Genomic DNA, 26,830 nt, shown 5'->3' with positions numbered 1-26,830 from the left:
GGTCGGTGTGAAGGCTTGGGGCGGGGCGGCGGGGGGGGGGCGCCGACACAGCACAGAGTTCGTCAAACCCGAGGAGGCGCGTCCAGCCTTGGGTCTCCTGTCCTCCCGCGGCGTCTGCCAGCCACTGGAATAGCACCTGAAGGACGGAGCGCCTGAGCAGGTACTCAGACGACCTTGTGAGGGGGAACCCGCAAGGAAGGGGAGCTCAGGGGGAAAAACCCACACACTCTGGACGGAAGTTCAAGGGCTCCACCCTAGGGGTAAGAATGACCTGAAGCACAGCTTCCGGTCACCTCAAGGCTTGTATTAGGGTCACCTTACCTGGAATTGCCAGTGTCCTTGAACACCTGCCAAAAGCAACTGTAAATAAGTCTTCTCTAGCAAAATACAGCATGAATATATTCAAATGACTTCTGCAGTAACTAACAGACAATGTCTTGCACACAATAAAGAATAAATAAGCTTATGAGAGGCCAAGTCAGCTGAAACCCAGGGAAATAACAGAAATAGAAACAGACCCATAAGGGATCAAAATAATGGGTTATATATATATATATATATATATATATATATATATATACACACACACACACACACACACACATTATTTTCTAATTCTGGTTTCACAAAACTTTTAAAAAAAAAGATTTTATTTTTAGAGAGAGGGGAAGGGAAGGAGAAACATCAATGTGTGGTTGCCTCTCACATGGCCCCTACTGGGAACCTGGCCCTCAACCCAGGCGTGTGCCCTGACTAGGAATCAAACAGGCAACCCTTTGGGTCACAAGCTGGTGCTCAATCCACTGAGCTACACCAGTCAGGGCAAAATAACAAGAGTTCTTACTCAAAAGTGTAAAAATAACTGTGCTGAATGTTTCTAGAGATTAAAGACCCTAGAACTCAGCCAAGAATCGGAAACTATAAAAGTAACTTCAAATAATAGGATTAAAAATAACCAAAATTAAGAGTTCACTATGAGTTTACTCTCATATTAGACTTCTGGGGAATTAATAAATCACAAGATAGGCTAGAAAAAAATATCCAGCATGAAGCATGGAGACACAAAAGGATGGACACCACGGAGGAGAAATAGGTGTAGGGGGACTAAATTTTATGTAAGTGAAGTTCTACAGGACAGGGAACAGAGAATGGAGATGAAGCAGGATTTGGAGAGATAATGGTTGAGAACTTTCCAAAGCTGATGAAAGACATCAACTGCAGACACAAGCCGGTTTATGAGTATCACGCAAGAAAACTACAAAGAAAAAATCCTTGGATATATATCACAGTAGAACTTATAAAAACCAAAGACAAAGAGAAAAATACTAAGTTCAGCCAGAGGAGAAAGACTTTCCAAAAAGAACATCTGTAAGATGAACAGCGCAGTTCTCCATGGAAACAGAGGAATCCAGAAATACCTTGCAGTGGTCAGAACAGTGAGTTAGAAACTACATGATAAAGTACCTTTACTAATTCGCTCCACCAGGTACTGTGTATCCACTGTGTGCCAGGCATCCTGTTAGGACAATGGGCAAAGACCAAGGAAGAGCCACCCATACATGACTCAAGCAGCTCCATAATGGTACTCAACCTTTTATTCGACAGCCTTACTACGTGGGAGCTACGTACTCTTATTAAGTGGTCTCCTTAGGGTGCTCCTTGAAGGAGACGGGCGTAGATGGCACACACTAGAATGTGAAGGCATCTGTAGTTTCAAGTCTCCCGAATGATATGATCCTCTCTCCTCACTCCCCAGCAGGGCTGAAGAATTACTGGTTTACTGAGAGAGAAAATGCAAACATTTATACTGTAACATAGGAAAGCCATAAGCAATGAATGCACTCCTTCATCTAACATTGCATTGTGGTTATTAGCAAGTAAATCCTGGTCCCTAACCTCAAAATCCTTATAGCCACGAGGAGAGACAGCCTGAGAACAGTATTCAGCCTTTAAAAAAAACAAATTTTGAATACTGCCTGATTCCACTTATGTGAAGTATCTAAAATAGGCAAGCTTTGCAGCCAGGTAGCTTGCTTGGTTAGAGCACCGTCCTGATGCACCGGGCTTGTGGGTTCTACCCGCGGTCAGAGTGCCCGTGGGAATCAGCCAGTGAGTGCACGGATGGGTGGAGCAACAATTCAATGTTTCTCTCTCACCCCGAGTCTTTCTCTAAAATCAATCAAAATAAAATGTAGCCCTGGTTGGTGTAGCTCAGTGGATTGAGCGTGGGCTGCAAACCAAAGGGTCACTGGTTTGATTCCCAGTCTAGGACACAAGCCTGGGTTGTGGGCCAGGTCCCCAGTGGGGGCCACATGAGAGGCAACCACACATTGATGTTTCCCTTTCCCCCTCTCTTCACCTCTAAAACCTTTAAAAAAATTTTTTAAGGTACCTAAAATAGTCAAACTCATAAAATGGAAAAGTAGAATGGTAGTGGACAGAGGCTGTGGGGTCAGAGAAACGGGCAGTTTTTGATCAACAGGCATGTGTCCATGACGCAGGATGAGCAGATTCCAGAGCTCTGTTCGACACTGTCCCTGCAGTCGTTCACGCTGTCTTGCACGTCATAAAAGACCCAGCAAGCAGTGTAACCGGCAGTGGCACTGACAACACCCTCTGGCTGCAATTCTTGACTCTCAGTTCTAATCCATGCCGCCTCACTTCCCCCTGCCAACCGACAGTTTTTCCATGTGCACTTTGGGTGGGTGCCTAAGGACATTTGGAAACAGTTTAGTGCTGAGCATAAGCTCTTCAGCTATTCCCAGAATTCTGTGCTCTTCAATTATTTATCCCTTACAAATGCTAAGATCAAAAGTGAAGGTAGGTATTTCAGATTGACAAGGTTTGGGGAGATGAACAGGAATGAACTTCCTAATTTTGTGCATTATTTAAACAAGGCAAAGTACAATCCTTTGCCCCTAGTAGTTAAAAATAAATTTATAAGCTATGATGAACTTATAATGTATATGAAATATTTTATTCTTTTAACATGAGAGTTATTGAGATTTTTAAAACAAAACTAGTGTGGCTCAGGGGATTGAGCTCCGGTCTGCAAACCCAAGGGCCGCCATTTCCACCCCCAGTCAGGGCAGATGCACAGGCTGCAGCCGGGTCCCCAGTCGGCACGTGAGAGGCAACCACATGCTGGTGTTTCTTTCCTTCTTTAAAAATAAAATCTTATAAAAAAGTAAAACAAAGCTAGTAAAGATACTGTGGTATCTGCCACACTTTACCCCCCATTTTAGTTTCAATATAAAAGGTGATAAAGCGCACTAACTTACCATTTTAAGCAGCCCATTTTTATCCACGAACCTCTCATCTTTGCACACACATATTTTTTAATAAGCTTTATTTTTTAAAATAATTTTACATTACAGAAAAATTGGTAAGATAGTAGAGTTCCCATGTATCTGGAACCAGCGTCACCAAGTAGGAACATCTTACATCGTATGGTGTACTTGCTACATTTAATAAACCAGTATTAATACATTAACTAAAATCTATATTAAAATTTCAATTGCAATTACATAAACATTCAAAACGAAACTACTTGTGTGGCAAGAAACCTACGAATACACGTGGAACGCTGTCTCCGCACAACTGTGAGACGGGGTAAGGAACGTGACCGGAAGGGGATAAACAAGTGCAACCAGCTCTGCGGGGCGGAGAGCTGGCCGCACACGGGCGCTGCCGGTGACCGACCCTGGGGCACACAGACAAAGGAAGGGGCTGGAGCGAGAGTGGCTGCAGGGGAGGGACTGTCATACTCGCTTAGCTGGTAAGTCCCACAGGAAAAGGGCATGGAACGCAGGTTCTGCATCGTTAACGTCTCCGCGAACACGTCAGTCCGCCCAGCACCTTCTTCTCCCGCTGGGTCACCCTAACCGCACAGAGGCTCTTCCGGCCCGGCCGCCCAGGCTCACTTCACCCACTGCTTGGCCGCCAGCCTCTTGTCTCTCTCTTCGGCGATGGTGAGGCGGATGCCCTTCCCGCGGGGCAGGGAGATCCACGGCTTGTTGCCCTTGCCGATGACGAAGATGTTGGAGAGCCGGGTGGCGAAGCTGTTGCCGTTGGCGTCCTTCACGTGGACCACGTCGAAAGAGCCGGGGTGCTTCTCTCTGTTGGTGATCACGCCGATTCTCCCCAGGTTGGCGCCGCCGGTCACCATGCACAGGTTACCAGTGTCAAACTTGATGAAATCAGTGATTTTGCCCGTCTCCAAATTAATCTGAATGGTGTCGTTGACCTTGATGAGGGGGTCAGGGTAGCGGATGGTGCGAGCGTCATGGGTCACCAGGTGAGGGATTCCTTTCGTGCCCACGAAGATCTTCCTCACTTTGCACAGCTTGTACTTGGCCTCCTCCGGTGTGATACGGTGAACAGCGAAGCGGCCCTTGGTGTCATAGACCAGGCGGAAATTCTCCCCCGTCTTGTCAATGCTGATGACATCCATGAAGCCCGCGGGGTAGGTGATGTCGGTCCGCACCTTGCCGTCGATCTTGATGAGCCGCTGCATGCAGATCTTCTTCACCTCGTCCCCCGTGAGCGCGTACTTCAGTCTGTTCCGCAGGAAGATGATGAGAGGGAGGCACTCCCTCAGCTTGTGCGGGCCGGTGGACGGCCGGGGCGCGAACACGCCTGTCAGTTTGTCCAGCATCCAGTGCTTCGGAGCGGCCACGCGCTTCAGATGCTTCTTGGGACCACGAGCCATGGCTGCGCTAGGCACGGGAAGAGGACCCTCTTCTTGCTTAAAGGGGAAAAGAAATCACAAACAGGTCAGATACATGGCGATGGAAGGGCACCCGACTCTGGGGGACGAGCGCACAGTAGAATGCACAGATGATGGATCACAAAATCGTACACCCAAAGTATGTGCTATTATCCATGTCACCTCGACAAATTTAACATTTAAAACAAGCAAAGTATCACAGACTATAGAGGTGTAAAACACTTCATATCTGTGCATCTTCTGGAAGCACCGGAACGTGTTAGGAAGCCCACAGGCAGGCCTGGGTTCTCACAGCTGGAGGACCCCACTACGATCGCCGAACCTCTCAGGGCCCCAAGGCTCTCACCTGTGAGATGGGGTGGGGCGGGGGGAGCGCAAACAGCCTGCAGGGAAGGGCTGGAAGCCACGCACACAGAACGAGCAGCACAGTGTCCGGAGCGGAGCTGACCTTCAGTAAGCGGAGCTACCGCCCACTCCGGGCGCCTCACTTCCGAGAGGAAGCGATGGAGGCTGCCGTCGCGTGGAAGCCAGAGACGAAGCCAGAGACGGAGCCAGGACAGAGGCGGAGCAGAGTTGACTATGGTCTTTAAAGCTCCGTGTTTAAAACCCACGTCAGTGGGTCTGAGGGCGTGTGCCTAGGGGTGGCACTGGGGGTGTGACTTTAGGATTAACTCCTAGCCAAACAGTTAAATGTCTAGTTTTGTTAGAGACTGCCGAGTTCCCCTCCGAAGTGATGGAACACGCCTGCATTCCCACCAGCAGCTCACGCCAGTGCCGCACGCACTCTCTGAGACAAGTGCTGTCTCTGGAGCACTGACAGCGGTGACTGCAAGGCCGTGTGGTGCAAGACGGCCCACCCAAACAGGTGCTCGCCTAACGGACTAGACCAGTTCCACCCGCAGGTGGGGACCAACGAACTCATCTAGCACAGAGCAACTATTCAACTGTAAAGCTTTCTTTCTAAAATACTGATTTCCTTGTGAGGAAAGACTTACTCTGTACAGAAGTACGTATACAGGGATACCTAGAAACGTGGCTCTGTACCCAAGTGTCCTCACTGGGGAGGGCCTAACGAGGTAGAGGTCCACTCCGCAGCATCCACCCCACTTCTCCTGACTACTCTCCTTCTGTTGTGGTCCTTCACTGCTACCCGCCCCTTTCCACAGAGCCTATAACCTCTGAAAGGACACACCTCTACCCCCGGGCCTAAGGGCTGGGCATGTGGCTCAGGCCTCAGCTAACCGACCCAGTCTCACTACCTGATTGTTCCAAGTTTCAGATAAGGACACCTAGGTAGAGAATAAGAAGCTGACCAGAGGGAAAAGGAATTAGGTACTACGTAACTGAGCCTCTCAACTAAACTAGCCTTGAAGTCTGTCTTACTTCTGGACTTGCAGCTGTGTGATCCAGTAAGTTCCATTTATTATTTAAATCAGTAAAAGCTGTGTTCTGTGACTTGTAGCCAAAAATATTCTAATCGACACAATGAGAAACATTAGTATTACCTGCAAGACACATTTCATAAGCCCATACAATTCCCTAGGCTTTTTAAAGAATAAATGGGTGAAAACTTTTTCATTCCAGAAAACTGCTCTGATATTAATGGTTAATGCTACCAGTTTAAATTCTTACCATTTAGAATGGGCATTATTATTACCAGGTCTAAATTTCTAGTTCCTCAAATCATAAAAGTTAGATCCAAACCTTTAATTAAGAAAGCTTAACTAGGGGGGAAATGCAGACAACTGTAATTGAACAACAATAAAATAATTTTAAAAAAGAAAGCAAGCAAGCTTAACTAGGCATAAAAAGTTTTCAGTTCAGAATGAAAAGCACATTCACCTACTTTGGCTGCACTCGGGCACCATCCCGAATCACGGTCTTCCTGCCTGTCTCAATTGTAGTCCCGTTCGTGCTTCTCTGAGCCTCTGCCCCGTTCACTCAGAAAGTTTAATCTACCCTGTTACAGACTGTCGTGGGTGGGTTACCAAGAACTGTTGGGAGTCCGTGAGCTGGCACGCTAGCCTTGCTCAGAGCAACAGCAGCACCCAGACACCAGCCTCTCCTTGCAGTGGTTACAGGGCAAGGGGAAGAGCGTCAGGTGACACTCGAACCTGGAGTGGGCTGCATTACCAAAGGGGAGACTTCAGTTAGGGAGCCCAAATCTTTTATAATAAGCAGTAGGCATGATTTTGCTTTGTTCACTAAACAACTCTGACACCTTGTAGAATTAAAGAGAAAAGAGAGAGACTTAAGACAGGAAACCCAGGATCCCAGCTCAAAGAGGACTTTAGCTCAAGCCATCACTATCCACACCATGGGAGCTGGACTGACATTCGTGGACTTGCTCAGCTGAGCAAGCACTGCACTCTGGCACACTTTCCATGTTTTTCTTTACAGATTCAGAATTCTGCTTGTGTGTGGGAGCAGGCGGGAGAAGGCAGAGAGTGTTGGTGGTGGGGGTGTGCCAGCTGGTTCCCCTCGCTTCCCATCGCAATCCTCTGCCCTACACGTGGTGACCCTAACCCTCTCCTGTTGTTCCTCTCACCCTCTTTCCAAGGGCCTTTCCCTCCACCACACGCTGTACTCTCCTTGAAAGGGGTCGCAATAAAAATGCTTCTCCATCACCCATTCTTGTATCTTAATACACGGAGAAATTTCACCCCCTTTATGGTTAGTCCTCCTGGGTAATTACAGGACAGGCTCCTCTCTTAATGGGGCCCTGATCACTGCCATCATGGTGAACAGCAGACAGATATTAAGTATTTACTGTCTCTTCGGCAATATGCCAAGTGCTGCCCTAAGAAACACAGGCAGGAAGGTAGGAAAGGAATCCATACTTCCTGCTAGGTGCTGAGCCAGCTGTTTTAAGTACATTATTTTACTTTGTCATTATAGCACTTTGTCAACAAAGGTCCAGGGTAGTAAATAACGCGCACCATGGTAATAAGTGACAGCACCAGGATGAAAATTCTAGCAGTTTCTGACCTCAACATCCACAGTGAGCTCAGAAAATTCACCTTGGAATTCAGGAGGATGGTAACTCACGAGGGAAAACTCCTTATAATGAAAACACGGTACTGAGACGTGCAGCGTATTAAATGTGATCGCAGACAACGCATGCTGCAGGAACCCCTACCCCCCCACCCCCATTAAAAGAACAGCTGCCATCCTCTACAGCAGCACAGTACTTTAGTTTCAGGAAACCCACTGCTGCAGAATGGACCAAAGATCATCTCTAAGGAGGTTTCCGGCAGAACCCACAGACGTTAACACTCGTGTAGGTCTCCTTCCACAAGAGGACTCCGACGCTTGGGTTTCTACTACCTTGCCTTCTCCTTCAGCGGAAAAGTAGACGCCCCCGGCCTAGAACCTCTCGCTTTTGTGGGCTCCCTGTCCCGAACTCACGACGCCCTGCCTCTGCTCAGAGTGGACAAGAGGACAAAGCTGCCTCTTAGACCTCCCCGTTACCCCCCTTCCTCCTCCGGCTGCGACTCCCTCCAGCAGCCGTGAGTCACAGTCTTTACCCAGGAAGCCTCCCGGCTCTTCCCATCGGCCCTCAAACAGGCCCCAGGCTTCTTCGCCTTCTTAAGAGACCCTTAGTTCTACTACACATTTTTCTAGCTTCTATGTTACCTCGTTCCTTCAGAGCCAACTGTGTGTGTGTGTGTGTGCTTAAGAAACTATATATTCGTCGTCTTTGCTTTCTCCTTTCCATTACGGTGTTGATCCGCTACAATACGGTCAACATGGTCACGTGAGCCAAATGTGTGGCTCTATTTCCTCCGCCGTAAAACGTGGTAAAACGTGGATCGTAGCCGTACCCGCCCCACAGGCCCGCGGGGATTCAATGGGTTATTACAAATAAACCCCCAGGGCCGTGCCTGGCAGATACTCAGCACTGTAGGTGTTAGCGACCATTGCTGTTATTATAATCGCTATTTCTTTATTTAAACCCCGGCAAGTGTAAGGATAAGACGACACACGCAGCCGTTGAAAAGCGCGTTTTTTTTAAAAAACACATCCCAGTAAATCACGCAGCTCCATTCAGGCACATCTCTTACCCGTGGTCGTACTCCCAGACCTGGGCGCAAGGCCTGGCCTATGGGGACTCCACATCCGTCCAGCTCCACCTATTTACGTGTCTACTTAACACCCATCTTAACGAGTGAACACTTGATAACCAACAGTAATAGAATTCCTCCACGTCCCCCCAAAACTAGGTAAATACGCAGGCTCCGTATATTTTAAAAGTTCTTTTAAGTGTAGGGTAGTTTCTCACCACGAGCCGCATACTCAGCCAGAGGCCTTACACCCAAGAATGGACCGAAAAAAAGCCTGCGTACTCACTAAAAGTTTTGCTAAGAGTAAAAATGAAAGTACACGCTGTAAGTTTTACCTAATAAACACGAGACGAAGTTTGTGAGCAAAGGATAACCACGCGCCGCGTCTCGCCCCACGATGGCGTCCGGCGTCTTCGGACTCCACGCCCTGCTGCGCATGCCCGCCTCCTGCGCATGCCCAGTCCTGAGCAAACCCGCCTCCGGCACAGGCCCACTTCCTCCCCAGCTGGCTGGGGGCGGGCGCTGCGCTCACGTTCGCGTCCGGGTCAGCGGGTCGGCGCGCCTGAGTGGCTGGCTGACTGGCGGAGCCGGCGTCGCCCGCGGTAAATGGCGCTGGTGGCGGGAAAGTTGAGTGCCAGGTTCGCCGAGCCTTCGGGGCGATGTGTAACGACTTCCATAGGGCGGAGTCCGGGACGGAGGTGAGAGTCGTCGGGGTGGGAGCGAGAGGAAAGGAGGACGGGGCGAGGGAAGCCGGAAGGTGGGGGAGGCTGGGAGCGCGGCGTCGGGCCGGGCACCCCCTGCGCCTAGAGTCCCGCCACAGGTGCACCTCACTACCTGTGCACTCCCCACACCTGTGCACTCCTACCTGTGCACCCCACCTTGGCACGCTCTACCTGTGCGCCTCTCCCGACCTGTGCGCCCTATCCCACCTGTGCACTCCCACCCGTTCATCCCTCCCTACCCGTGCACCCCCAGCCTCTGCACCTGGAGCCGCCCGGTGCCGCAGAGTCCTCCGAGACGGGTGGCCTAAAAAGCGCATTCTCGGAGCAGAGACAGATGAACTCAGTCCCGTAGATGCACGACTTTCTGCGTGCACAGATGGAGATAAAATTCCAGCTCTCTACTCGCTAGGATTATGGCCCAAACCTGTCGCAGTTTAACTACGGTCAGAGGCGGTCACTAGGTGAGAGGAGCTCGGAAAAGGGAGCAGTTGCCAGTGGGAGCATTTATGGTCGCTTTTGTTGAACGGGCGGTCACGTTTCCTGCCTCAGTTTCTCCAGACCGGCACACACCATTTGATGTCCTGCAAGCATTTGTTCAGGAATCAAACCAACAGGTGCCAGGCACTTGCTGTGTGTCACCCACCGGTTAAGAAATAGAAGCCAGAAACAAAAGAAACACCTCGTGCCATTTAAAGAACCGGGAAGGGAGGTTGAACTACACGTGTCGGGGTGTGTGTATGTCCTGTGGTCCGTTAGAGGGGCGGGACCACGGGAGACTGACTGGAGGAGGCCCTGAGCTGCAGTGGGAAGGACCCTCTGAAGTCAGTTTGGCACGGACGGGGTGGCCTGCTGAGCGGAGAGCAGCAAGTGCCTCGCTGGTTTAAGGAGCCTGCCGGCCGTTGTGTGTAGGTGGGACAAAGCCAGTGGCTGGGGACGGTGTTGGGAGGTGAGCTCTGGAAACAGGCAGAGTGGATGAGGAAGGGTCTTCTGTGGAGGGGAGGAAGCATTACCGGACTGTGAATGCCAGGTTCTCCAGGCTCAGGACAGGACTGGGCAGGCCGAGTTGGTTGCAAAGAGCTTGTGTGCAAGGGACTTGTGTGGGTGGCCCCTAGAGGCAGGCCTTGGGCAGCTGTGGGGCTTGGGGACGAGGGTGAGGTCAGGTGTCCCTGGTGGTCCTCAGGTGGGAGTTGATCCCGGGGTGGTCACAGGATGTTTTCCGTGGTCAGTGGACCCCGCACAGGGCCTGTAAGTACTCTAGTTACCATTCGATACACAGAAGGACCACTCTGCAGACCATGATGTTGGGGAGGGATGTTGGCGTCTACATTCTGCCCCTTAAGGATGTGGTCAGGTTGATTTCGACTGCGGAATGTGACTGAAAGCCAAGAACCACAGCCAGACCTCTGGGGCGGAGGTCTCTGGGTCACGGTGGAGTCCAGGGCCGCCCCGGACTGTCTCAGAAGCAGTGCTCCAAGACCACTCAGCAAAGGATGACATGTAGGCTTCCCAGCGGGCTCCGTCACGGCTTTTACTTTGGGTTTGGCCTGCCAGCCAGAGTCTGCCGGCTCCTTGAGAGTGGAGCCGCCACTTGGTAGAAGAACCACTGCAGTTACAACCTTATTGGTTTAGATGATCGTTTGAAACCCAGGATAACCTGGGATGGCTTTTGTAGTCCGCACGAGCCTAACGAACCCAGAAAACGGGAGCCCAGCGCTGTCAGATGGCTGAACAAAGAATTGACCCTCGTACCCTGTGGCCGCCGTGCCCGTGCCTGTCCAGAGGTCTGATGCCAGACTGATGCGCTCCTGTCACCCCGGAGTGCAGTCGGTGGGGAGAGAGGAACGTGCAGCTGGGCAACGGGTGCTTCTGTGTTGTTTTTCCTTTCCGTTAACACAACCAACCATGCCTCCTTTCCCTTGAGTGCTCAATCCCTTCGGGTGGTGTTTTCTTCCTGTGCGCATTAGCCTACTTAGGGATTCTACTTGGAGCCGCGGGGTTGGGGAAGGTAGCTGAAGGCACAAACTCGCCGGGGGAACTGAACTAAGCTGCTTCACCGGTGTAATTCACTGGGATGACCACCTTGCGCACCAGCGGGCCTTCCCCACGTCCTGTGAGTGGTAGGGAAAGGACATTTCACTCCGGCTCTTCGAGGAAAACCAAGTTGCTGAGAATATTGCCACAGATCCTAGGGATATGATGTGCGATGGGCCAGAGAGAGAGTAGGAAACTTAAATAATGAGCCCTTGCTTTAAAGGAAGCGAGCATTTGAATATAGTTTACCATAGAGGAATCCGTTCTTCTCTTGCTTTCGCACCGAAGGTCCACCCACACGTCTGTAGTCATTAGTTCACTTTCTCGCTTCAAAACACCTAACGTCACATCCAGCCCACTCCTGAGTGCCGGGCACACCTTCTGTTTTCTTCTCCACATTTCCACGCGGGTGTCCGGTCGGCACCCCAGACTTGGCCTGCTGCTCCTGACCGAAGCCAGGATCCGGGGAAACGTACATACAGACTGTGTGTTAAAGGAGGGAGCTGTACGTGTCAGCGCCGAACCTGTCGGTGTGGTCGTTGCGATGCGCTCGTGTCGGAGGAAGGCCTTTCTCTCCGGAGATACAGTGAGTCCGAGCATTCGAGGGGAGTGGTGCAGCAACAGAGAAGAGCGGAAGCAGACTGGGCAGGGTGTCAGCAATAAGTGAATCTAGGTGAAGGTGTGCAAGTGTTCAAGTTTCTCTGAACGTTCGGAAGTTTTCAAAAGTTAAAGAAGCTGAGGACAACTGTGATATGCTCCAACTGAAGTTAGATTTGCCACCCCTGTCCCCTCCAGCCCAGCCTGCTGCTCCCGAGTGCCCCCTGCCCCGTGAGATGGTGGCCCCCTCCTCCTGGGGTGGGAGCCGGGAACCCTGGAGTCGGTCTCGAATTCTCTTCCTCTCGTGCCCGGGTCGGCCCACGGTCAGTTCATCGGCAAATTCTGTCTGCTGCACGTTCGACACACGTCATGGGTTTGACCGCTTGTCACTGCCCTGACGACAGCTATTCCCAGTCACCGTCACCGCAGTCACCTCCTCACTGCCTCTGCGCCCAGCCTTTCACTCACATCCACTCCTCTGAGCAGGTTTTCCACGTAGGACCCGGGGTGGTCCATAATGAACTTGTAAGTGTGCATTTAACGGAGTTACTAACTTGTGGAATGTCATAAGTTTAAAATTTAACCTTACAATTTCCACTAGACATTGATGCTGCTTATCAGGTATACGTAGTCATTTTTGCTTGACTTTTTATATAATTATCTGTTTTCCTTCTTATGGGATGATTGCATCTACCTATCTATCTATTTTAATCCTCACTCGAAGACATGCTTATTGATTTTAGAGAGGAGATGGGAGGAGGGGGAGAAACATCAGTGTGAGGGAGAAACCGGTCGGTTTCTTCTTGCACATGCCCCTGCGTGGGACTGAACCTGCACCTTAGGCACGCGCCCTGACCGGGAATCAAACCTGTGACCTTTTGGTTTTGGACGATGCTCCCACCAGCTGAGCCATACCAGCCAGGGCAGGGTGATTGCTTTTGAAAGTACTAATTACTAAAGCAGCAGCCCTTTAGGAATATGTTGTACTAAGAAACAATGGAATTTAACCACCTAGTGTATGAGTGACAGTTGTTTTTACATGCAATGTAGACAGACACTTGACGGAAGGGCCAGGCCTGGCACTGTGCCCTGAAAGACAATTCGCCAGAGGAACCTGATTCCTCGGGGGGAGGAACGGTCCTCTGATTCAAAGGGCTGCCCTGATGAGGGCCAGTGGCACTGGTCCCGCACATGGTAACAGGGCTGCCCTTCTCCTTACTGTCATTGCTGTGCAGCTGCTCTCCGAATTTCCCTGGGTTTGCTGCTGGATTGGACAAAAAGTCCACTTAGTTTTTTTCCGTAAAGTAAAAGACACAGTTTTCATTTCCACTGATAACCTTATTGATTTGGATATTTTGAATATGTCGGCTACCTCCCACTGTTGGCTGCTAGTGGGGAGAGGCCGGGGGTGCTGCTAAACATCTTCCAGTGCGTAAGACAGCCCACAGCAGAGGATTATTTGGCCAGAATGTCAACAGCACCGAGAAACTTCGCAAACCACTTTTGACACCTCAGTCAGTCTCAGCACCTTCTCCATACACTGCACAGATCTTTCTTTGCATGTCAGTTGTGTTTTTACCTTCCTTGAAATAATAAAGTATAATATGCCTAAATGTTGTATATTTTCTTCCATCTTCAATATTAAAATGACTGCACAAAAATTCACCAATGTTGATGTTTTTTAAAAATGCATGCTGATATGACAAGCTGACCGAATACAATCTAACGAAATTGTTTCGAGTGAAGTTTAAGGCAGCTAAGTGCTACTAGAGCCGTCGGGGTACAGAGAAAAACCCAGTGGACTTTTTGGCCAGCCCGATAGTTAACAGCGCACTGCTGCCCGAAGTAGCTGTCCTCCTGAAATCGTTAGCGGAAGCGTTCAGAACTGTCTGCAGTCTGTGGGTGGGAACCCAGCCCTGTGTGGGGCAGCAGGCTGGCTTCTGCAGGTGGCCCTGTGTACGGGACCTTGCTGCCGGTGGCCCTCTGCAAACAGAGGAGTCGGAAAAAGGTGGGGGAATGAGCCTTTGAGCCTTTATCCAGATACGTCTTAGATACACAGTTGCCGAACTGCCATTTATTTCGGGTTAACTTGCTCTTTAGCTCTCTGCTCGGGCTCCCTGCCCGAGGGTAAGTTTTTCCAAAACAAAACATGTTTAAAAACACCTCTGTGTTAGGTGTTCCGCCTGCTAGGCACTGGGGGTGTATGATTGCCTCTGGTGGCCCTCGTCTGAGTGTTAGAACTGCGATGATGGCCGTAAGGATTCTCACGGGCTCTTCTTGTGCAGTGCAAGTTGGCACAGATTGCCCAGGTGTGTGAAAGTCTGGGTAGCCTGAGGTTCCTCATGCTTCCCCACTTCTGCCTGCCTGTGCCCTGTTTTCCTTCGGTTTACCAGGCAGCTACCCAGCTCCTGCCAGATGGAGAGCATTTTGGAATTGTGGGCCGGCCAATTTCCTTTTAAGCGTTCACCTCCACATCAGGACACAGGCTCTTGAGAACAGTAATAGCTTCATGGAAGGAGGGGCCTTGGAGAACGTGGAATTTCTGCTTGTCCCTTGGTCTGGGCCTCAGGGAATGTAACTTGGAACAGGGAAAGGGCGTTCCAGGAAGAGAGGACAGAGGCGCTGTGCCATCAGTGTGCACCTGGGAGAGCTCAGTGCCAGCTCTGTGCTCCAGAGTTACAGGTGCCCTCCCACGGGCAGGGCCGGCCACCCTTCTTCCTGCCTTCCCAGCGCCCCCGGGGGCTTCTGTGGCCACACCTGCCATGCTTGGTTGTACATTTGTAACCTTTCGACTCTGCCCCGTGATGGTCTTTGGGGACGGGAACCGGGTCTGCTTCGTCGCTGTGTCCCCAGCCCCTGCCTCTGTCACTGGCACATTCATGACACCCTGAAGTGTGTGCCAGCGATGGTCCGTGTAGCCGAATCCTGTTGTTTTTCTGGACTGTGCCCTTGCTCCAGTGTTGCTGCTGCTGTGGGGACCCTGGGCCTCCCGGCTGCGGTCGGAGGGAGGACTGGGGGTGGGGGGTGGGGGCTGGCAGGCAGAGGGTGGCCTGGGCCTCGGACTGGCTCCCGCCTCAGTGAAGAGCCCCAGGGCTCTGTTCCGTCCCTGTCCTTGGACTCAGACGCGGCGATAGTGGGTTGGCTGTGGGGCTGTGTGGCGCAGTGGGGCTCTGGGCTCCGGGGGCCGAGAGCTGAGATCCCGGCTCTGGCGTCCACTCGTGATCTCATCTGAGAGACAGAGTAACAGACAGACAGTGGGACCAGTGACGGGGAGAATGTAAGTCGGGTGCGGCCGACTGCACAGTGAGCTCAAGTCGTGTCGGTTGTTAGGTGCTTGTGGTTCCGATGACAGACCTGGGGGCAGCGGTCTACAAACCGAGTGCCGAACCTGTTACTTCACCATATTTGTGAATCGCCAAGTAGACCAAGATGGTCGTGCCCACGACCTCTGGGCCTCGGACTGGCTGCTCGGGGCTGCGAGAGAAGTCCGTCATCGTGTTACCTGACGGCTGCCCGAGGTGTCCCTCTTCCCTGAGAGCAGAACTGCCGTGGCAGGTGGCACGTGCCCGGTCCCTCCCCCTGGACGCCCAGCGGGCTCTTCTTTGTGTGCTTCCGGGTCGTGGACTTCAGTTTCTGTAACGGTCGTTTGGGTTTGCGCCCGAGTTTCGGGTGTTTTCTGCTCGTATCTGGGACTTCAGCAAGCGGCGTGCTTCGGGCACAGAACTGGGAAGCGTGGCCGCTGGTCTTCCCGACTGCGACACGCCCCAGCTCGTGCTGTGCAGGAGGCCTGTCCCCTGCTGACTCGGAACCCGGAGAGGCAGCTGTGGGTCTGTCCCTGCACTGACAGTCCCGTCAGTCCCCGTGTCCCGCTTGCTGTCCCTGGCTTCGGCCAGGTGCAGGCTGTCCTCCGGCTCCGGCCGCCGCCCCAGCCCGCTCTCCAGGCCTGGTGCACTCGCAGGTCCGCGCCGGCTAGCCACCAAGTGAGGTTCGAAAGTCGGGTCATAAAGGCCCTTACTCACATAGTGCCAGGCACTGTTGGTTGGTTGGTTGGTTGGTTGTTTGTTTGTTTTTGAGGGCTGTTTTATACTAAGTCTGGGGACGGTGAAACAGGGCAGGGCCTAGGACAGAAGCAGCGACAGGAGAGGCCCTAGGCCGCAGGCTCTGGCTCACTGGACAGGCGAGAAAAGGGGCCTTGGAGACAGGGTGGGGGCGAGACCCAGACGAGCTGCCGCTGCCCGTCGCTCCCCTGGTTGCAAGTCTCGCGGGACCCTCAGGGTCTAGGAGCCGGGCCTGGGGGGGAGGAAGGCAGGGCCGCGCTCCGGGAGGACAGCGCCGGAGCTCAGCACTAGTGCCACCCGGTGAGGGGGACACCGGCGAGAAGCCCCGGCCCGGGGAGTGACCCCGCGGGGCTGCTGCTGGCGGCCCGGCCTCTGCGCTGCACTTGGGGACGGCTTCTCGCCATGGAGCTTACCGCCCTTGCCCTGTGCACAGCCGCTGGGCCGGCTCCGGGACGCGGCAGCGGAGGCCGGCTGCGGTCCCACTTCTGCTCTCGAGGGCTCAGGGCCCCCTGCCAGTGCGTGCTGCGAGCCCCAGCCACCGCAGTCTGCCTGCGGCCGGCCCCACGCCGTGTGCCGTCCGTAGCCTCTGCGCCCTCCGCAGCCTCTGCGCCGCCCACCCACCTGTGTCGGGGAGGCGCTCCTCAAGGAGTTTTTCTCCACGTCCCCTCCCCCAGGCCCCCCACTAGAGGAGGAGCCGGCGGTGGGACGGGCCGGCGAAGTAAAGGCCGGGGCCTGCGAGCAGAGCGTGGGCAGTGTGGTGGGAAAGACAGCCGCTGGGCCGGAGGCGGGCGGCCCCGTCCCGCGGCGAGCGGCCCGCCCCTCCGCCCAGACTGCCCTCTGCGCCCCCGGGGGCGGGGACGCGTGCCGCGGGCGTTCGGTGTGCCAACAGAAAGTGAACTGTTTTCTGGGTAAACGAGCGCAACTTTTCTCCCCGGTCACATGTCCCGCGTCATGGTTCCCTCCAAGTCCTCGAAATTACACAACGCCTTCTTTATAGACTTCTGGAAAAATTATATAAATGTGGGTTCTTGGGGACTTTATATTTTTAAGTAATGACTTTTCCTTTCCTCCTTTTCTCCTTTTGAAGCTCCTTGCCCGGCTTGAAGGCAGAAGGTCGCTGAAAGAAATGGAGCCGTGTCTGTTCGCGGACGAAGACTCGCCCGTGCACGGTAAAACCGGCCCCAGGACGCCGGGCCTTACCTTCGGTGCTGCGCCGCGCGTGGTTCCGCCGTGCGCCCATCCGCCCAGCGCGGGGCGCTGCGGGCGGCTGCAGACGCTCGGCCACGGGTCACGGCAGCGCGCGCCCTGTCCACGGCCGGGGACGGGCGCTCGGCCTTGCCTGTGGCGCATCTTCAGAACAGGCGGGCTCCTTCGACCCCAGCGCGCCGTGTTTGTGGGGATTCCGTTAGCGTTTTTTACCCCTGAGAAGTGGGAGAATCGCGGGACGCACTGCGGTGCCCCGGGTCCCGGTCGTATTTCTGCAGTGGGGAGAGGCGCACCTGCTCGCCCGTGGGCGCCGCGTGCCGGGGGGACTGAGAGAGCAGGGAGTGGGCTGGGGCCGGCTTTTTACATGCAGCGGCTTTACCGCGAGGCAGTCCGCCCGCCCAAGGGTGCAGCCCGGTGATTGTTAGCGCTCCCCCAGTGAAGCGGCCGCCGCGGTGACTTTAGAACCTGCGCGTCAGCCCCGAGGAGTCGCGTGCCTGTCAGCAGTTACCCCCCGTTTCTCCCCACACCTCTCACCCCAGGCGACGGCTAATCCGCTTTCCGACTCCTAACCAGGACTCCTAACCGGGGCTCCTCCCGGACCCTTCAGATCGCTGGAAGCACACAGGGCGGGTCTTTCTTCTGGGCCTGGTTCCGTGCACTTCGCGCAGGCTCCTCAAGGCGCCCCAGCCGCGCGCCCCCGTCGGCCGGAGAAGAGCGCGCTCCCGTGTGCGCGCAGCCCGTCTGGCTTCCACTCGTCGGTTGGTGGTGGCGTTGGAGTTACTTCTGCTTTTTGGCTCTTATGAATAATGCTATAGTAATTATTATTTTTTTTAGATTTTACTTATTTACTTTTAATTTTTAAAAGATTTTGTTTATTTTGGAGAGAGGGAAGGGAGGGACAGAAACATTGATGTGCAAGAGATACATAGTCGGGGCCTCTTGCCCGCCCCCTACTGGACACCTGACCCGCAACCCAGGCACATGCCCTGACCGGGAATCGAACCCGTGACCTTTCAGTTCGCAGGCCGGCGCTCAGTCCACTGAGCCCACCAGCCAGGGCTGTAATTGCTTCTGTACAGGTTTCTGGATGCACGTGTTTTAAGCTCTCCAGGGTACTGCCTACGAGAGGGCCGGACTGCTAGGTTGGTTGTACAGCGGCTCTGGGTTCAACTTGGTGGAACTGCGGCTTGTCCCCCAACAATTCTGTTTCCGGGGACTTATCCAAAGCATTCAAGGCAGGGCATTGAGGACGTATTTTCATGCCCACGTTCACCGCAGCACTATTCACAGGAGCTAGGATGTTGTAGCAACCCAGATGTTGACGGATGAATGAATAAACGAAATGCGGTGCGTGTGTGGAAGGGAACATAATTCAGCCTTGCAAAGGACGGAGAGCCTGTCACAGGGCGCAGCGTGGGTGAGCCTGATGAACCCTGAGGACGTGCTCAGTGAGGTGCGCCGGTCGCCGAAAGACAAGTCCGTCCGTGATCCCGCTCACAGGAGGGTCTGCGATGGCTGGCCGTGCGGAGACGGGAAGCAGGGCGCTGGTTGCCGAGGGCTGGGCCGGAGGAGGGGCGGGGCTGGCCAGCGGGCACCCGGGTCCAGTTAGCGACAGGACAGGGCTCCGGAGGCCGGTTCACGGAGACGTGGGCACTCAGCCCTGTGGCTGGCAGCGGGAACGGCTCACGGTCTCCTCCCACAACACAAAGCCACGTCCGTCCCAGTCTCTAACCGCAGGTTTTGACCAATAATAGAATAGCCCCTCGGCTTTCCTTTGGCGGTGTGCACAGAATGTCTTTCCGTGCTTTTACTATCGACGTGCTTGCAGCTGGGGATGTGAGGCGTGCCCGCCGTGGACGGCCTGTCCCCACACTTCTCACTCCATCCATTCTGCACGTCTCTGCCCTTGGTCGGGCCGTTTGAACCGTTTATAGACGGCGGGTTTACCGGTTGGGTGGGGCTGTGGCCCCCGTTTTGCTGTGCTCTGTCTGCCGTGTTCTCGTTTCCCTAGTCCTCCTTCACGGTCTTTGGTGTTTAGTGGGTGTTTTCCAGCGTGCCGGTATAGGTCCTGAACATTATTTTCACTTTTTAAAAAAACTAGCCAGTGTGGCTCAGTGGCTGGGTGTCATACCGCAAAGCCAAAGGTCGCCGGTTCAGTTCCTGGTCGGGGCACAGGCCTGGGGTGCAGGTCCCGTCCCTGACTGGGGCGTGCACAGGAGGCAGCCAGTCAGTGTTTCTCTCCCTCTCCTTTTCTCTCCCTTCCCCTCTCTCAAAAATAAATAAGTAAAGTCTTCTAAAAATTAAAAATGTTATTTTACCATTAGTTTTCGTGATGATTACCATTAACATCTTAATGTACAGCAATTTAATTTGGATTAAAACCATCTTGATTTCAGTATCGTATAAAAACTGCCCTGCTGCATCTCCATTCCTTTGTGCTGTTACAGATTATACATTTCTGTGTTGCATGCCCATAAGCATTTAAAATTATTAACATAATTGGAATTTTCTCAAATCAGATATATGAAAAAAATTACAAATGTAAACCACATTTATGCTGTTTTTCCTATTTGCTTACGTGGTTGTTGCATTTACTGTGCTCTTCCTTAACTAAGTTGGATCAAGTTACTGTGTACTGTCCTTTCATTCGGTCCAAAGGGTTCCTTCTAAGATTTCTTGTAGAGCAGATCTGCGAGCAAGTAAAATTCTAAACTGTCAACAACAAAAGACAGATTTTGATGAAACCTGCTAGACAAAAGGAAAGGGTAAATTTAACCTTATGAAATTGGCATTGAAACATGGATTTGCGGCTCAGTTTATACATTCAAATATTACATTTATAGGAGCTTTTATTTTTATCTTAATTTTTTTAATCCCCATCCGAGGATATGTTCATTGATTTTTAGAGAGAGAGGAAGGGGTGGGGGAGAGAGAAACATCTTTCGGTTGCCTCCTGTACACACCCCAACCAGGGATCGAACCCACAACTTTCTGGTATGCAGGAGGATTCTCCAACCTGCTGAGCCGCCCGGCCAGGGCTGTAGTAACCTGTAAAACACCGTCTCGTTCAGGCAATAACGAAGTTTACTCAAAACGGTCGCACATCTGCAGGCTGTTGGGCTGGTCCGATGAGCACTGGTGGGAGCAGTAGCCGACAGAGGGGGTGATGAAGACTGCTTTTCAGCAGCAGCGCCGTGCCAGAAACTGTGGTTCCAGGGAAGCTGGGGTGCAGGCGATGCGGGACGCAGGGTCACCGGAGACTCGAAAGCTGCTGTGGGCGCATTTTCAGTGCTGTCTTCGGAGAATGGTGACTTGGTGCCACATTCCGATTTATTACCTCTTCGGTACTAGACTGGTTACAATCTGCAAACCCAACATATTTGTTATACCATTAGTAGTTCGGCACCACGATGATGTATTTTTAGGCTGTTTTTTCCATTTCCTTAAGACAGAAGGATCTTTAGATGCATCAACTCACTCTGACAATCTGTTACCCAAACCCTCTCTACAGCATTCTGTCTGTGAGAGGAACAGTCGAGGCCAACCCATCCAGATTTTCTGATTTCGTTTAATTTTCCAAGTGCCAAACGGCACAGGTTTTGTGTGTGTGTGTGTGGGGGGGGGGTTGGGTTTTGTTGTTGTTTGTTGTTTACTACAAACTGTCAGCCTCGGTGCTTGCACTGGACAAGGGTGCCCTATTTTGGTCGCAGCTCACACGTGAGCGGGCGACTTCGCACACATTTGAAAGGCCTGTGTCCCCTCCGTAGAACACACTGTTTGAAACGATTTTTGATCTTAGGATTAGATAGTAAATGTTTATAAAAACAGTGAGACTGATTTCAGCTCATCTAGTTCAGGGACATTAATGATAATACTCATGTAATTTGCAAGTTTGCAGATTTTACTTCCCCAGTTTTTATAAATGACCTTTTTATCTGCTTTGCTATTAATCTGTAGAAGAAGAGTGTCTTTTTATATACCTAATAACCTCTTTTTAAAAAAGGTTTTACTTTTTTATATACTCATTTTATTTACTCATTTTTAGAGAGAGAGGAAGGGAGGGAGAAAGAGAGGTAGAGAAATGTATTATTGGTTGCTTCTTGCACACCCCCAACCTGGCCCACAACCCAGGCGTGTGCCCTGGCTGGAACTCAAACCAGCAGTCTTCTGCTTTGCAGGCTGCCCCTCAGTCCACTGAGCCACGCTAGCCAGGGCCCTAATAACCTCTTAACCAAGGACTTAACCTTCAACTTAGCCTCAGTTTTACTTGTGCCAAACCAAGGAGCTAAGGAAAGCATATACTACATCAGCTGGTTTTTAATTGATGTGTGGATTTAGGAAGCCTTGTCAAGCCATGTAGGGAAGCTCTCTAAAAGACCTCTTACTGTCTCAAGTTATGCCGAAAGGTGTTATGAAAACCACCCCCGTCTTGCCCTAGCTGGTGTGGCTCAGTGGATTGAATGCCAGCCTGCAAACCACATGCCCGGGTTGCAGGCCAGGTCCCCAGTAGGGGGCGCTCAAAAGGCAACCACACATTGATGTTTTTCTCCCTCTCTTTCTCCCTCCCTTCCCCCTCTCTAAAAATAAATAAATAAAACTTAAAAAAGAAAAAAGAAGAAGTTCTTAGAAAGTCATCTGATAAAAAAGAGACAGCGTTTTATGTTGGGGATAGAATATTCAAGTCCCAACCTTATAAAGTAGCCAACCCCCCCAAAAACAGAATTTATTTATAAACAAATGTGTATTTATTCTTTCATGTTTAAACTTCAGTCACCTTCAAAGTACTCTCCATTTGATGCAATACACTCGTCGAAACTTTTTTTTTCCTCTGCTGAGAAGTTTTTGCACTTGTCGATTTTGATGCTTTTTGGTGCTTCTGCTTTTTTGTTTCACTTCTTCCACAAAGGCAAAACGTTTCCTTTTGAGGGCTTTTTTCATCCATGGAAACAGATCACTCGGGGTGAGATCAGGTCAATAAGGAGGGTGGGGCATGGGGCCCTGCCGCTTCTGGTCTTGATCTGCTGAACACTGAGTGTGGCGTGGACAGGTGCATTGGTAAGTCACCCGTCATGCAGTGGGCAACACATCTGCAGTGGGCAGATGTGTTGAAAGAGTCTCAAAAAAATTCACTGAAGCCGCACACAGCCTCTCACAACAACGCCAGCTGGTTCATCGGCACAGATGGGTTCCTAGAACACTCACCCAGCAGGGGAAGCCTGTCCTACAAGGGGCCCTCCCCCCAGGAGGTAGTCCCTGTTTTGTGGGGGGCCTCTCCTTGTATACAACACACTGAACACGATCATGGGAGATGATGAAGTTCGCTCTTCCTGCCTTGGTGGTGGTGTTGGAGCCCAGGCGACGTCATGAAGAGTGCGTGTCATTTGTGGAGCGCTCTGGGAAGGCCCACTGCTGCTCGTCCGCGGCTGCCTTCTGCTCTGGGGGCGGGGTGGGAGTGGGGGAGCAGGGCCGGGCTCTGGTGCAGGGCGCGCACTGTGCTCGCCGTCTTTCTGTGTCCCGCGAGCCGAGCCGCCGTCAGCGGCAGCGTCTCTCCCTCCGGCGCGTGCCGTGCGCTCTCCTGTGCTGCACGGCCGCGGAGGGCTTTCAGGTGGGGCAGCGTCGGCCCCAGGGCCGCGGCTGGAGGAGAGTAAACCCGACATCGGGGGTGGATACAGGTTTAGTCACTCACCGGGAGAACGTCTCACACGAGCAGCCACGAGCAACTGTTGATGTGAAAATAGTTTCACTCCTTGAGGCTGGAGTCTTTGGAGGGAGACCTTTGTAACGTAAATTTTGAATAGTAACTTATATTTAAGATTGTTGAAGAAATTGGCTGACACTTTCTATTACCTTAAATATAGTATGGTAGCAACTTGCTAAATTTCTTACACATCTTTTGTGACTGTTCCAACACATAATGGTTTATTAGTCATAACAAGAGATAAAGTAACTGGATTCGCAAAGTATGTGTTTGGGGCCTAAGAATCTGCATTTCAACGCAGTGTTTTCCGTTCTGCACTTCAGCTGTAGATTGGATGACGGTACTTTTGTCCGGTTCTAGTCGTGGCAGGAATCGGAAGGTCCCAGTTCCGAGCGGGTTCAGGAGCGCTCTGGAGGCGGGACCGCGTGCCCGGGTGTTTTACTTACTTCGTGCCGTCCGCGGTGACAGGGGGTTCCTGGGACTTGCCTAGAAAGACTCGGCTGGCTCTTCCACGTTCAGGGCAGCGGACTGGGATTTACGACGGTAGGACTGGGATTTACGACGGTAGGACTGGGATTTACGACGGTAGGAGAGTCACCTACCGCGCAGGCGCAGGCGCCGTTCCGAGCGGACCCAGTTCCCTGAGAGTCCCGCAGCGAGGGAGGCCCGCGGGCCGCGGGAGGCGCGTCTTCGGTGGAGGGCGCGGTTGGCCTTGAAGGCCCGGGAGCTGCGGGCCCTCGCCCGCCGGCCTGCAGGAGTGCAAGGGCGCGGTCAAGGCTAGCTCCACCTGCAGTGCCCGGAACGTGGAGAAACCCCAGTTAGGGCTGTTTCAGCTGCTTGTAACGGACGTTCGGCCTAGTGGCCCACCAGACAGAGGCCTGTTGTCCTCACATCAGGAGTGGGGGCAGGCAGGCTGTGGCCCCGGGCCTCGGCGCCTCCCCTCCTCCCCACTCCCAGCGGGCTGCTTCCCCTCCCCCTCCGGAGGGCAGACTGGGCGCCTGCACCCGGAGGGCGGGGCTTGGGAGTCCAAGCAGATGCCTCCGCGTGCCTCGCTGGCTGCAGCCCAGGCACCCGCGACCCCCTCTGCAAGGGAGACGAAGAAAGATAGTTTTTAAGTGGGCACGCACGTGGCCTTCCCCAACTGGGGCTTTTGTATTTAAAGGAGGAGGAGAGAAAGGACACTGGGTGATTCGTCACTAGAAATAGCACGTCCGTAGTAAGCAGCAGCGTTTTGGGGAGGCCCCAGGTCTGGCGCTTTACTCTCTGCACCACCAGTTCGTGTGCGCGTGTGTGTGCGTGCGCGTGCGTGCGTGTGTGCCAGCTCCCCGGGAGAGTCCCCGAACTGCGGTCCGCCTGTCGTTCTGCATTCAATGTCTGACCGACTTGCAGTTAGTTGTTCGCACAGACCTGTTTTGGCAAACGGTCTAGATTTTCTTCTACATTCCAGTGAATGTCTCTTAAAACATTTTTGCAGACTTTTCATTTATACCCTTACTGTGCTGCAGCATTTTGACCGACGTTTTTAAATTTTACGCAGGTGATATTCTTGAATTTCATGGTCCAGAAGGAACAGGAAAGACAGAGATGCTGTATCACGTAACAGCACGGTGCATACTCCCAAAAGCGGACGGCGGCCTGGAAACAGAAGTCATGTTCATTGACACCGATTACCACTTCGATCTGCTTCGGCTCGTTACGATTCTGGAGCACAGGCTGGCGCAGAGTTCGGAGGAGACAGTCAAGCGCTGCCTCGGAAGGCTGTTCCTGGTGCACTGCGGCAGCAGCCCGCAGCTGCTGCTCACGCTGCACTCCCTGGAGACGCTGTTCTGCGGCCGCCCCGCCCTCTGCCTCCTGGTTGTGGACAGCTTGTCGGCTTTCTACTGGGTGGACCGGGCCAACGGCGGGGACAGCGTGGGCCTGCAGGAGGCCCCTCTGAAGAGGTGTTCTCAGGTCCTGGAGAAGCTGGTCCAGCAGTACCGCTTGGTGCTCCTGGCCACCACACAGAGTTTAATGCAGAAAGCCTCGGACTCCGGCGAGGGCCCGTCCTCGGCCTCCCGCCGCCCGGGGGACGCGGACGCCGGCGTGGACTACCGGCCCTACCTCTGCGAGGCGTGGCGGCGGCTGGTGACGCGCAGGGTCTTCTTCTCCAAAGATGGCGCCAAAGCCACCAACCAGTTTTCTTTGCTTTCACGTCATTTAAAGAGTAACAGTGTGAAGAAGCACTTTTTTACTATCGGAGAAAGTGGGGTTGAGTTTTGTTGATATGGGTCGAAATAGTCTTGCAGGACATTATGCAAGTTTTAAAAAGTCATCAATAGGCTACAGTGGCTCAGTTCTGAAGTTGTGAACTCCAAGGGAATCACCAGTGTTTCTGCACGGAGTGGGTTTCTTACCCCAGCATGGCGACCGACACCTTAGAGTATTCTGCTCCCGGGTTGCTGGAGATCCATCAAAGCGATACTGACAATTAAACCATATGTTAGGCTTGCTTTAAACTAAATAAATCCTATGCTCATTTTAGCCTAAATAAAATGGACTTTTTTTTAACTTGGTGTCACATTTTTGGAACTCAGTGATGTGTTCCGGAAAGGTTGCATTTCTATTTTCTGACATGTAACTCTTTCCGGACGCTGTGCCTTTAGAAGATGCTTCTGTAGACACGGCCTTCCTGGAAACGCGATGGAAACCAGCCACCCACCTGCCTTTCCCACCAAGAGCGATGGAAAGTCGGGGCATTTTAACCCGGGCTCCTTACGCCGAATTCCGAGATGGTGTCGTATTATGGCTGGGCGTCTGTGTCATTCCTTAAACACAGGACACAGGACATAAGATAACCGCCCAAGGAATTCCGTGAAGAGTGTTTTGCAGTTTTTATCTCCGGCTTGTTAAGTGACAGACGAGTGTTGAAACTGTGCTAGAACTGTGCGTCACTAGTGTTTGCGTACCCGCCGGTGTTTATAACGCTCCCGTACGCCCTGGAATGGCTTGGGTCGTATCTGTGGCCAGCCCAGCGAGACTGTGTGCTCTGGCCCCGGGACGGCTGGACGGGGAGCTCACGCCTCAAGGGGCCCAGAAGGCGACGCGTTGTAGCAGGGCAGGGCAGGTTTTTCATGCAAGCAGAAATGAAATGGTTTCAATGTTTGATAGACGGATCCTGGCACTCATGCAGTCTCTACGTCAGGTGGTCTTAAGTCACGTACATGTCTGAGGTGTCCTTGGGGAGAGGAGAAGGAAATGGCAGTGGTTCTCGTGGGGGCACTCACTGGTGTGGTCCCTGCTTAGTTAAAACTGTCAGCTCTGACTTCGCTCGTCTCACAGAGATTAAAAAAGAACGCTGCAGAGAGGCCAAGCCTGAGGCTAACAGTTCTCCTAACGCAGGCCCGGCGAGGCTGCGTCTCTGTCTGTGCCCGCCGCGTGCCCTGCGCCTCCTCCGACTCACCTGCAGCTTGCAGAGCCCCGGGACGAGACTTCTCCTCCTTCCTCCTGCCTCCTGCCTCCTGCCTCCTGCCTCCTCCTCCTCCTCCTTCTCCTTCCTCCTTCTCCCTCCTCCTCCCACTTCCTCCTTCCTTCTCCTTGTTCCTCCTGCCTCCCACCTCCTCCTTCTCCTTCCTCCCTCCTCCTCTCTCCTTCTCCTTCCTCCCGCCTCCTCCTTCCTCCTCCTCCCTCCTCCTTCCACTTCCTCCTTCCTTCTCCTCCTCCTCCTTCTCCCTCTTCCCTCCTCCTCC

At 52.8% G+C, this 26,830-nt stretch overlaps 2 protein-coding genes across 4 annotated transcripts; one reads left to right on the top strand and one right to left on the bottom strand.

Moving 5' to 3' along the window:
• Positions 1-3,332: 3,332 nt before the first annotated feature.
• On the bottom strand, positions 3,333-9,266 carry LOC123817967 (40S ribosomal protein S4, X isoform-like). The gene is made up of 2 exons (XM_045837787.1): positions 9,129-9,266; positions 3,333-4,747 (listed from the first exon to the last, which is right to left on the bottom strand). The coding sequence occupies exon 2, from the start codon at positions 4,709-4,711 to the stop codon at positions 3,920-3,922; it is 792 nt and encodes a 263-aa protein (XP_045693743.1). The 5' UTR covers positions 4,712-4,747; positions 9,129-9,266; the 3' UTR covers positions 3,333-3,919.
• A 95-nt stretch (positions 9,267-9,361) lies between these two features.
• Positions 9,362-26,597, top strand: XRCC2 (X-ray repair cross complementing 2). 3 transcript variants are annotated; one of them, XM_045837715.1, is made up of 3 exons: positions 9,362-9,491; positions 17,289-17,370; positions 24,643-26,597. In XM_045837715.1, the coding sequence occupies exons 1-3, from the start codon at positions 9,453-9,455 to the stop codon at positions 25,365-25,367; spliced, it is 846 nt and encodes a 281-aa protein (XP_045693671.1). In that variant the 5' UTR covers positions 9,362-9,452; the 3' UTR covers positions 25,368-26,597. The 3 variants fall into 3 exon arrangements, with proteins under 3 accessions (XP_045693671.1, XP_045693672.1, XP_045693674.1); XM_045837716.1 differs by lacking the exon at positions 17,289-17,370 and having other exon boundaries at positions 9,396-9,491; XM_045837718.1 differs by lacking the exons at positions 9,362-9,491; positions 17,289-17,370 and adding an exon at positions 24,029-24,351.
• Positions 26,598-26,830: the final 233 nt, after the last annotated feature.

The sequence above is a fragment of the Phyllostomus hastatus genome, unplaced genomic scaffold (genome assembly GCF_019186645.2).
Source record: "Phyllostomus hastatus isolate PE091 unplaced genomic scaffold, TTU_PhHast_1.1 phas_contig_244, whole genome shotgun sequence".
NCBI classification, from domain to species: Eukaryota; Metazoa; Chordata; class Mammalia; order Chiroptera; family Phyllostomidae; genus Phyllostomus; species Phyllostomus hastatus.
This window is presented reverse-complemented; position numbering and strand designations above follow the sequence as displayed.